The 12,244-nt window shown below is 38.5% G+C and overlaps 1 protein-coding gene across 1 annotated transcript; it reads right to left on the bottom strand.

Moving 5' to 3' along the window:
• Window positions 1–3,352: 3,352 nt before the first annotated feature.
• Window positions 3,353–11,720, bottom strand: LOC128501922 (palmitoleoyl-protein carboxylesterase notum2-like). Its single transcript, XM_053471570.1, has 11 exons — window positions 11,408–11,720; window positions 11,278–11,330; window positions 10,790–10,885; window positions 9,294–9,354; window positions 8,992–9,050; window positions 8,758–8,857; window positions 7,635–7,826; window positions 7,315–7,415; window positions 5,603–5,750; window positions 4,624–4,671; window positions 3,353–3,863 (listed from the first exon to the last, which is right to left on the bottom strand). Exons 1-11 carry the CDS (start codon window positions 11,713–11,715, stop codon window positions 3,563–3,565), a joined length of 1,467 nt encoding a protein of 488 aa, XP_053327545.1. The 5' UTR covers window positions 11,716–11,720; the 3' UTR covers window positions 3,353–3,562.
• Between the last annotated feature and the right edge of the window lie 524 nt (window positions 11,721–12,244).

Consider the following 12,244-nt stretch of genomic DNA (forward strand, 5'->3'; position numbering starts at 1 on the left):
CCGGTTTCATTGTCAAGGGAAAAGCAAGAGAAACAAATTCACAATTGTAAATCTTTTAATGATTCCAAAGACCTTGGCCTGCGTTCCGTATTTAAGTTCATTGCACTTCAGGTCAATTATTTTCTTGTTAAATGATGGAAAATATATAAAAGTACTGTTGAATGCACCTTGGGGGTGGGGAAGACAGTACTTTTCTCACCTACCTGGCATTCAGTGGGTTAAACATATGCCTTATGGTAGGATTTCTTGTCTATGTTGAGCAGTATGTATTACCTCTCCGTGTGTTTTTTGCTGTTTGTTTGCCCCTTGAGTTTTTCACATGTTTTTTAGTATGATTTGCTGTCTTCCTTTGTCCCCTTAGATTTTTTTCTTTTATTTGTCTCTTTGTGGCCCCTCTACTTTCACCCATTCAAACCCCCTTTTCATTCCCCTTACTTCCTTATGTGTTCACTTTGTGTCCTGCACCGACATTAGCATGTACAGTGCTACAGAACATGGCATGTACACGCCAGAATCTGACCCACTGTGTCAGATAAGACACCAGCCTTCATGCAAAGCTCAGACGTTCACGTGCAGACTGGAGTATGGCCTGGGAGTAGGTCGACCACATGTATATGAGCATATATAGAGTGGCATAACCAGAGTTACGGTCCCCCGGGGCAAAATAAAATTTTGCGTCTCATCCCCCCATGTACCACCCCCGATCCACCCTGTGCCTGTCGATCTGGTTGTAAGTCTACAGCCTCAAGCTGACACAGACACAGATACACATACACAGCCCATACACACACCCTGCAGACATACAGTATACTACCCTTACACACGCCTACTCACACACATACACTGCCTTTACACACTCCTGCACACACACATACACTGTCCTTACACATGCCTGCCCACACACACATATACACATACACTGCCCTTATACACCCATGAAGACGGGCCCAGATGAGGTGGCCTACCGGGAAATCCAGAATCCTGGTAGGCCAGTCTGGCTCTGGCACCCCCTGCTTTGTGCATCCGGGGCAGCTCCCCCCCCCATATATCGTTCCCATGTTGCTGACATTTGTGATGTATAACTTTATAACTGATTTCTTTCTGTGAGTTTCGACATACCAGAGACAGCAAGGGGTGCATCTTCCATGTGCTGCTCAGCAACATGTGAAATGTATGTGACCTAGAAAACATGGCTGATATGGACACCCTACCTTGGACCCAATCACAGCTGCATCAGCAGAGCTCCAACCATGTTTTAGTGGAACATGGTAAAAAAACCGCCATGCCAGGGACTCATGTGGTTTGTCATAGAGGCTGTGGGAATGCCAGCAGTCCGTGTGACTACCATGTTACGTGACTCCGCATTCTATACATCAAAGCTTTCTTGTTAACGCTTGAAATGATCCAATGTTCCAAATATAGAGAGTATGAGTACAAAATATATTTGCTATCATGTCCAAAAACTACAGAAAAATAGCATATTCTTAACTTAACCCTTTTATACATCATTTATACAAAAACAGGTAAATGCCCACACCAAACCAAGTGAGTTTCCATTTTCATTTATGTTAGTTTTGTTTTTGCGCTGCGCTGAATCAGCCGTAATGTTTGCACATTAAAATAGAACAGACGTCCAGTCTTTCTTGGTTCAGCAAAAATTCGAACTCATTTTCCCCGGGGAGAAAATTTTAAATAGTGCTGCAAATCGGTGGGAAAGATTTGGGAAAAGATTGTGATCTCTTTGTAAAAACACGGTAACATGTTCAGCGAGCGACTCTACTTATGCTCTTGATCTAGAGTTTGAAGATTTTGCATGCTTTGAATTAAACAGTTAATTAGCTGTGTATATCATTAGACCCTAAATGATCTGTTACTCGGTAAATAAAGACATCTGATCTGGAAATGCCAGTCCAACTGGTTACCCAGCCTGGTGTAGAGATATACTGTAGCTGTTAACCCCTTGTGGATGTGTGATAGGCAAAGTGCAGGACTGATTGGTTAGTCTGTTGATCATCTACTCTTCGGTCACATATGTCCAATTAATTGTCCTATTTAACTCAGTTTTAGTTACATTGTTAAAAATATATATAGTCCAATATGTTCAACTATTCCACAAACTCATAGTAGTTGATCCAGAAGAAGGAAAAAAAAACAACTGAGACCAATGTCACCTCAAAGAGACGAAAAATCCTTCGGACTCACCCTGGATCCATCAAAAAGTGTTTCAAATGAATGCATTACACATTTTGTTGTTGTTTTTGCTTTTAATTCCTAAGGATCTTGGATCATATGGAAATGTAATTTTCCATTTTGGAAACCTACAGTGATCTTAAAATCCACATCTTTGTATCTACTGTTAAGGAGCTTTCTTCCGCTTCCTTAAACAATCAGAGCGGTGGTCAGCTCATCAGACAAGATATTAATCCAGCCATACAATATATATTTTTAAGTGTCAACCAAAATAGGGAAAGACAGGAGAAATAAAAAGTCTCGTATGTACAGTAAATATCGAACATGTGCATTATCAGGCTGCCAGCTGGCAACTGCTTTGGAATGATGTCAGTACTATAATTTTAAGCCACACTAATGTAGTTTACCTTTTTTATTATATTTTATTCTTTGCAAATTAAAATGTCCTATAATGCGGAAAAGCACGACAACCACAACATCCTCAGTGGAAACATTGTCTAGCTGTATATTATACACTTATTATACATATTCTTTCCTTCCATTAGGTTAATAAACATGTGACAAGCCATATGGGTTATATCCATACTGATACTTCATTTACATTATATATTTTGTTTAAAAAAAACACTTTCAGAATAACATATACAATCAACACAACTTTTTGCGACAGTAGCATGTCAACAGATTCACAAACATTAGCAAGCAAAAGCTTCCCAGCGCTGTAAAGATCTAAAGGGTAGCTATGATACTAATATAACACGTGTTACGGACATACGTGTGGACTTTTGTCAAGATATCCACCGTGTTGCCAAAATGGAAAAAGAGTACACATTGTGTTTAAGAATCAAAGGTGACATAAACCGACTCGCGTGTATGCTGGCATTCTGAATCTCTGTGCGATATTTCAAATAATACATGGTTTAAGATCCTGAAGAACAGAAGAACATCATTTCACATGTTGTTTTCATATCAACACACGCACACATGTATATATAATTTCAAGGATAATGTTTTGTGTTTGGTAAGCTGTTCTCTTTAAATCGGGGGTGTAGCTCTCCAGCGTTACATAACTACTATTACTTAATATCATCTTTATCTAGACAAACGATCCAAAAATGATGGTGCTTATCGTCCAATGATGGTGTCAGTCGCAGCTGTTCCTCTAGCTCCTCATGGTACTGTCATTTTTTAATGCTAGTCAAATAATATTAGCTGTGAGAATAACACATCTATTTGCCATCTCCTGATTTAGAAATAATGAACTAGTTATAACCTAAACCATACCACCTGCCACGGGTCAATATTAAATTCAAGATGCTTTACTTATGAAGAGCACTTTTAAGGAAATATAAAGTGTTTTTCATGTCATTCTCTAGCCACCGTTCCTCAACATTGCCATCAGCCGACTCAGCTCTCCTTTGGACTGTCCTTTCCCCTGGTTGTCTATCCCAAGTCTGAGCACCATCTGCAACATGTCGATTTCTTTGCCCGATACTCGGTTGTGAATAGCCGGGCACGTTGGGTTGCAGTGAGGCCACTCACATGTATCGATCAGATGAAAGGAACATGCCCGTGTTCCTGCTTTTTGACCTTTCTTTTCTTGAAGACTTTTTTCCCAACAGTGCAAAGCTCTAGCTAGAGAAACACTCTGCACCTGGAACTCCAGCCAATTACTGCAAATACAAAATGCAAAATCGTCCTTAGACATAGACGAGGAAGAAGTGGTGCAAACGCATACTTGGGCTTACTGATCTTCTGTTCACTATTAGGTCATACAGTATAACAAAAGCTATTAGGTCATACGGTATAACAAAAGCTATTAGGTCATACGGTATAACAAAAGCTATTAGGTCATACGGTATAACAAAAGCTATTAGGTCATACGGTGTAACAAAAACTGAAAAACATTCTTTTCTTGGATGATAAATGTTTTCAGATATCTCAAGTATAGGTAAACACATATTATCTATACATTATTCTTCTTCAAGGACAATTTCAAACACAGTACTTCAGTGAAACCTATTAATATCTGGATGTCGGGTGCATGTATATAGCGGCACACATAGATTTTCTATAGCATAAACAGCTGCTTACTAGCGCAAACTGCAGCTGCAATGGATAATAGGATAGACCATGGGAGTACTTGCCCTGTCCTTGGCCTAATGGGGTACTTTGGACAGCTGGGAACATCACCTTGTGACACCATTAACAGAAATCTAGTTAAATAATTGATTATTAAAACACATATAACTGAAACTCATAATGAACCTTATAGCCCAATGTGTTCTGGCTCGTTATACTAACTAGTTAGTGGCTGGGGTCTGGTAAGTGCTGAAAATTGCCCCGCTCACCTAAATGATTATATTCTGATGTCATCTATGTCATGTACAACACGTAGAAATACCAAAGTTGCATTGTTCTTTTTGCCCTTACCTTTTGGTAATAAGTGTATGGGAGAAACACGCTGGAGCAAACACTGCCCTGAGGAACACACAACAACAATGAATGATTATTGAGGGTCTGGTCTGGCCAATAACACTTTCACAAGAAACCCGTATATCGGATAGCATGCTCAAAGTAAAAAAATAAATCAGCTTATCTGCAAATTTTCCTAAATATCAATAGTTTTAAAGTAGGTTTAATTGGAATAATCTAGAGGCAAGGTCTAGTTGTCAAACTGCTTTTGATCCACCACTCCCACTAGGGGTAGTAAGTCAATGACAACTTTTTTAGGGCCGCAATGAGATCTGGGTAGGTGCATTGCATGGCGCAATGGTGGACTTCCTACAGACAGTGAAAGTTTCAATAGGTGCAAAGGAGGGCAATCAGTCCATATCATGAAACAGACCAAGCGGAACCAAGCTAGCCCAGCATTGGAGATACCGGGACCTCCGTAGCACAGTAAGCTCTTAAGTCATGTCTGGTTACAGTTGGCGCAGCTCTCCATCTCGTTGAGACAGACGTATCCAGGCTCTTCTCAGGCCCAGCCTAACTTCCCTACCATTAAATAGGATTTTTTGAAGGAGCCTTATTCACCAAACCCTGAGTTAGGTCGATAAAACCCACATGTATCACACCACAAAAGGTTACCAAAATATATTAAAAAATAACAGTAATTTGTGAATATAAATGTATTTGTTTAAAAATATAGATTCATACATATGAAAAACAGCATGGTCTTCAAACTATTTTCATATATTTTTGGAAAATTGGTACAGATTTATAAAATATTATCAGGATGTACCAAAAAAAGGAAGACGTTTAGGAAATATGTTATTTTTGATATAAATATACATCTCATTTTGTCAGTCCTTGCACAGCACACAGAAGACACGAGACTTGGGACAGTTGTGCTAAATGCCAGACAATGAAATACTTAAAGCTTTGATCTAAAAATAGGCTTATCTCTTACGGGATATTATGTAGTGATTTCTTAAGCTCTTGTCCGATGTTCTGTATGTTGTTCCACTGATTCACATTCATGGATTGGAATTCAGGCTGAATGTTTTCTATTCTTAGCTGCTCTTCATCATAAAGCCACTGAACCACAAAGATAGGAGCTGCAAGACAAAGCAAGTAGACAACAATCAAAGATCAGGGCCCAATTACAAAGCTTGGGATTAGAAGCTGTTACATATAGATAGAGGATGCAACAAAACTTAAACTGAACTTTAATTGAAATATGGCAAAACAATTGAGAAGAAATGTTTCCCATTATTAGAGATTGACATGTCAACGGGGAGCCGGACCACAAAGAAAGGAGTTGCAAAACATCACTACTGAAAATGCAGCCAAAGCTTTGGGCTTCGGCATAAAAAGCATAATCCTCTTCACAACGATAACATAATTAGCTACAATATAAAGGACACATAAAGCATTCCAACCCTGATAATAAATTGGTGGGGCTTACAAAACCAGACCAGAAGAATCCAGTGTCCCAAGGTGGCTCAGGAACTCTTCACCCCTCCGTTGTTTAATGCAAGGGGCTCCAGGGCAATGGTGATGTAGGTCAGTAAGATCTGTTAAATGTAATTCACCTTTACCCTAAAATGTCCTTTCTCCCCCAGAAACCGTCAATAAACATGCCAAACTAGGCAGAACCAAGCATAACATCAGCAGATTAGGACATAATGTCAAGATCCCAGCACATAGTGAGGGGAGAGATAAACGCAATGCTTAGCATCATTCTGTATTATCTAGAAACCGCACAGATAGCTGTAAAATCTATCTTAAGAAGCACGGCTATAAATCATTCCACGGTCAGTGTGAACAACCACGCAAGGTCTGCCTGATACTCGATTGTGAATAGCTGGCCATGGGCTTTCCCTGCAGTCCACCTAGAGATTTATTCTACATGGATCCCGTTAACTAAAGGCCAAAGTCTTCAATAAAGTAACTTGTTATTATAATATTAAAACGCGTGTGGAAACAGACAGCACTACACTTTTGACATTGGCATATCTCTTGATATGATCTAAGTAATAAATCAGATTTTGGCTACTGGTCTTTAGAAGTCCTCATAGAAGCTCTTCAGTTCCACATTGACCGTAACTATTGACCATTAGTGTGATGGAAGCTGGAAGCAAAAGTCCACAACGCAGCCAGATAAAGCCTTGCCAAGGTATGTAGCAAAATGAATTAAAATGACAGATATGTGTGAGTGAAGCATTTGCACAAGAAAAGCCCAAAATGCGAGTCCAGGTATGAACCTCCTTGCTCGCAGTGCATGGAGGGATATTAATCCCAGTTTACTGATGAGGCCCATGAAGAATAAAACATCTGTCTGGGGTTGTTGTTTCCCTTTGGAAATTCTGGTTGACATTTCATGGCTGCCATTGTCTCAAAATCAGATGCATATGTAGAAATGTTTCTTTTTTATGGGACAAGTGAGCTAAAACTTAGGACTCTCCCAAGCGGGGATTCACCATTGGACGGCTATTCGAACATCCATTCTTGGCTAAGCCGGCCTCATCTTTTTTTATTTATTTTACCGAGACTACCCGGCATTGTAGTAATGGAGGGAGTAACCATAAGAGTTGATGTCCACTGGAACTGGGGTATTGTAGGATACTGATCCATGTCTGAAGCGTTAAACACAACGTGATGAGTACTAGTTTAACTTACATTTCATGGAAGTATATAGCTTGGGACCATAAAAACACTGCCACTCATCCTCACTCGTATATTGCTGTTTGCACTTCTCAGGAAGAATCCCATTCCACAGCCTGCAAGGGAGAACACCAAAGATTCAAGCAAGAATAAAACTAGAATAGAACTGACTCATTATTAAAAACACAATGAACAACAACTGGGAACACACACATTTCAAATCAATAAATAAACTGTATATTCAGAGTAAACCTGCACATAGAGTAGATGCATATATTAATTATTCTCCCAAACATTGTAAAATGACATCATTCTTCATCAAAGTGATGATTGACCTCAATCCATTCTTGATGGCGTCAGTAACCGCACAAGCTGTGCCATCCAAGCAATCAGATTGCTGTCTTTTCTTCGGCTCTATGAACCATCCAGAATCAACAAGACCTCGAACTTGGACAGTGTCTGCGGTCAGCTCCTCCATCAGAGTCGCCACTCTGTCGACGTTCACCAGGACGCCGGTACCTCCAGCACTAGGTATTAACGGAAAATACTAGATGGTGAGTCGTGTCATTAGAACTATTTATTATATTATATTTCAGCCCTTGGTGACCAATATCTCTCTCCATCGTAGCAGAGGATAAATCGAAACAAGGAGAAAGGCGTACGGGATTAGGAAGATTATTGCATTTCCCGTTTAAATCACCTATTGTACACAATGGAGAATAGGGAATGCTCTTAACGAAATAATAGTATCTACATTATTCATCATATAGAATATGTTATGCTTCTGGTGACCACTCATTTAATAGGATATGAATAGGAAAGGGTTTTTTTTGCCTTATATTTCTTTATTTTTTATTATATATAAGAAGGTCAATTATTTTAATTGGTGGGGCTTTACAAGACTTTTTTTCATGTGACCTATTTATTGAATTGAGTAAGGCTTTAGATGAAGAATTCTGCGTTTTATTGAGACTTTCTGATTAATAAGCACAGTCTCTGTTGTTTCTATAAACATTACTGAGACGTTTAGGGCTGCAGAGGTTTACGAGACACTCATACCTTCCACGCATTCTGAGCTCCTGGAAAAGAACATCATCAGTGGAGGAAAGAAGGAGGAAAGAAGAAGAGATAGATTTGAGTCACCAAGAGGGACTGTCCCTCGTATATATGAGAGACTTGAGGCTATCTTTAAAGTACCTTCCACAAGAGAATATTCACTTTTTGGTGTCGAGCATTTAATGGAGTAAGGAATAATCGTCCCTTAATATACCGATAAGTTGGAATAATCATATTCTGTACATGTATTTCCTAGTTTCAACTGTTCTATTACATGTGTTTGAGAAAGCGACAGATCTGCTTTAGATTGAGTGTAGCTGCGTTTAGTACACAAGCCCCATAGCATTTGCTACTGTACCCAATGATCAGGAAAAAAACATTTTTTGAGTACTGAAAAAATACCTGGATCCAGCCAGAATGATGACTTTTGCATGTTTAATGCCCTTTGGCACCAAATCCCGAATCACCTCCTGAATGATTATTGATCCCATGAATGCATAATCTGTAATAACAATCATTTAAAATTAATTTGCAATCATATATACATAATTATATATATCTATCCATATATAGATAGATATAAAGATATATAGATATATATTAATTAATTTATTCCCCCCCAAAAAATATACATACCATTGTGAGATTTGGACACATTTCCACTCCATACATCACTGGAACAATATGGCACAAACCTAGAAAAAAAACTGTTATTTAATTTTGCTGTGAGATTCTAGAATACTTCACTATTTAATCGCTGTTTATTTGTGCATACATCATATTTCCTTGAATAGAAGATTTTAAGACAACACACTTAATCGTGGATGGTGATATATGTATATTAGAAGAAGAAACTATTCTGCCATTTTATAAATATTTTCTAAAACATTTAATAAATGCTTTCATTTACAGGGCTTAAAGGTCATTTGGACACTTACACGGCATTCAGATTCCACCAATGAGGATTTTCATGCTGCTTTGGGGACAAAACTCCTGAACCTACAAAAAAAAAAAGAAAATATTATAAAATGAAAATAAAATGTTATCTTAAACTGCGTATTGAACGGTTGCAGCACAACATACTTGGAGACCTCGGAACAGCTAAACACTCCGGTAATTACTGAATCCTAGTCCTAATCATCATTTCTACTCGGTTTTTCCTGATGAAGGCGATACTGCTGGAGGTCAGAAATTCATCAGGCTTAGTTAAAATATTCTGCTTTACATCTCTCATCTATTTATTTCCACAAACACTGTTAAGGAACCTCTTCTACTCATATGGCAACAACCATCAGTGTTCTCAGTTTATGGAAAATGACTACAACCTTGAATTAAGGGACAGTGTGGCAGCTCAGCGGGACTGCTCTGTAGAACCCAGGACATTTGGGAAGTATGCTTAGGGGTTACTGTGCTATCTGTATCAGTGAGTCAGGTAGATTTATAAAGCATGAGTTATTTTTACCTAATATCATACGATTTGAACTAGACACATAAAAAACGCACACAGCCATCATTTCAACGCAGCTTAGCTGTATGAATTTGAGAGATTCTGGTTACTCTCGCATCGCTAAGCGTCCTACACGGTTACTGTCCTTCTAAATGGTTTTCCAGTAACGAGATGCAGGAAGCAGATGTCTTTTAATCAGAACCAGGACTGCCCTCCGCGACCCATAATCTGCTACAGAGAATTTCGCAGCTCATGTGCGCGCCAGATGTATAATTTATCATATGCATCACGGACTAGATGATCCAGTCCTATAAGGTTTAGCATGATTGTGAAAAAAGTCCGACTTTTTCCGTTAAGCTCAGACACAATAAATGCCCTTTACAAGCTTTTATATTATTACCTAACACTCAATAAGATACCTGATGGTATTGTATATCTACTGAATGTTTGCTGAGTATGAGTGTATCACAGGGTTCTACAGGCAGTAAAGTAATTTGAACAACAAGCAATATGTTTCTAAATTCAATTGTGGACACCTTTTTATTTTAACCCCTTGAGGACAATGGGCGGTCCCTAAACCCATTGAAAACAATGCATTTTTTCATTAAGGGGTTAAATGCCTTATACAGCTATTAATATGACAAATATATAGTCAGGGTATAGCTCTGCCCCTTATCACATCCCTAAAACAAAAGTGTCCTCATCTGGCCATTATTGTCATTGCTGATAATTTGATAAATATGGCTCTTAATTGCATGTTGAAGATTACAGACTCGTTTGAGCAGGGCCCTCCATACCGCTAATATTAATATTATATCATGCTCTACTTGTTCACCGCGCTCTGGTTCTATAAATCAATAAATAATAATCATAAAAGATGATCTATGTTTTGATGACGATGTCAGTAATTTTACACCGATGCTGTAGTTCTACAATTGACGTAAGAGTGTCCACTCCCCACCACCACTTTACAGGTAGACAACCTACCTTTCCTGGTCGGTGGCCATTCAGAGGAACTCATTAAACGTCTGGCATTCTTATATCTAAAATCACAGGTTTCTTTGCTGTAGCAGCACCACCCTCCTGGTAACAATCAGATACAATAGGAATTAATAAAAGCACCATACAGTTAACCAAATCTCATGTTTTTCATTACACAAGGGGACACCAACGGGACTTCATTCCAAATGTTGGCTTAGGTACACACAAACAAATAAATTGGCTAACGTTAATATAAAAAGAACAGAGCTCCATAATCTGTTTGCGCTCTATAAGTGATTATAGACAATGGCTAGTCAATGCATATGCACTGGTTAGTTTAAAATTGTAAGTTTCTAATATTGTTTTATTTTTTTTAATGTATTTTTATGTATTTTTGTATGACAGGATACACTTGATCTTATTCAAGTATATGCCACTTTATATTTACGTTATATATTTAGACGTTACTGTTTCTCTAAGATGAGTTGTAATACCTTCCAAAAAGATGATCCATCGTTTGCTCCCTTTGGCTTCTCTCAAATAATACCTACAAATGGAAAACACAGTGGTTGTACATGCATGGCGTCGCTATCCAGTACGTATTTGATAGAAATGACACGTTACCCTGCTGTTGTTCCATCATTACAAGTCACCAACGTATTCTTCACAAAATGAAGCTTCATGTCTTCAGGAGATCTTTGGTTATGCTGTGGTACTGATGTTGGATCTCCTGTCTGAAACAATGGATGTCCAACAGAGGATAGGGGAAAAGAGGGCACTTGTCCAATCACGACATAGCCGTCTTTAATAGGATGCTGGCTTTTTCTGTTACGACCAGGCACCCTTTTTTTCATTTTTTTGTCACGTTTGCTTTGGCACATGGCTTCTGTAAGTATCATCAGAATCAAGAAAGACTTCAGGATTGTCCTCATTCCCACAGCTATGCTGTACCCTCTTGTGTAGCCTTCAGATTATAAAAAAAATCTGTTGATTAAAAAAAAATCCATGTTTTAATATACTGTATGTTCAAATACACACTTATAAAGCGTTTGAAGTCAGTTGAGTAAACCTAAAATGATTTCCTTGGTTAAGTTCATGGAGACTTGAGTTTTTGTTTAGACCTTGGTTGGAACTCAGAAGGAAAGTTGTCTATCAGGTTCATCTGAACCACGCAGTTCTCTCTTCAAACGTATGATTGGGTTTCTGTAGGCTCCTGGCCGGTTCACCGCAGTGAAGGTGACTTCCATGGAATCCTTATCAATAAAAACCCTGGATACATTCATCTTGTAAAACAATCGACATCGGTTGCAGAACTGCACAGAGATTTGTGTGTTGTTGGCAGAATCGCCCCGATACTTTTTAACATGAATATCACGGAAACAAAATAATAATAATAATAATAATAATAATGATAATAATATATGTGTATGTACTGGCATTCCCTGGATTCTTACAGTGATT

This window comes from Spea bombifrons, chromosome 7, assembly GCF_027358695.1.
Source record: "Spea bombifrons isolate aSpeBom1 chromosome 7, aSpeBom1.2.pri, whole genome shotgun sequence".
NCBI lineage: Eukaryota > Metazoa > Chordata > Amphibia > Anura > Pelobatidae > Spea > Spea bombifrons.

Excerpts from the sequence above, each read along its gene's own strand:
- LOC128501922 (XM_053471570.1), bottom strand. The coding sequence starts at position 11,715 with ATGAGGACAATCCTGAAGTCTTTCTTGATTCTGATGATACTTACAGAA. Across the intron at positions 7,827-8,757 it reads ATCATTCTGGCTGGATCCAG|TGCTGGAGGTACCGGCGTCC; the intron begins GTATTTTTTCAG and ends GTTAATACCTAG. Across the intron at positions 3,864-4,623 it reads CATACACTTATTACCAAAAG|TAATTGGCTGGAGTTCCAGG; the intron begins GTAAGGGCAAAA and ends TTGTATTTGCAG.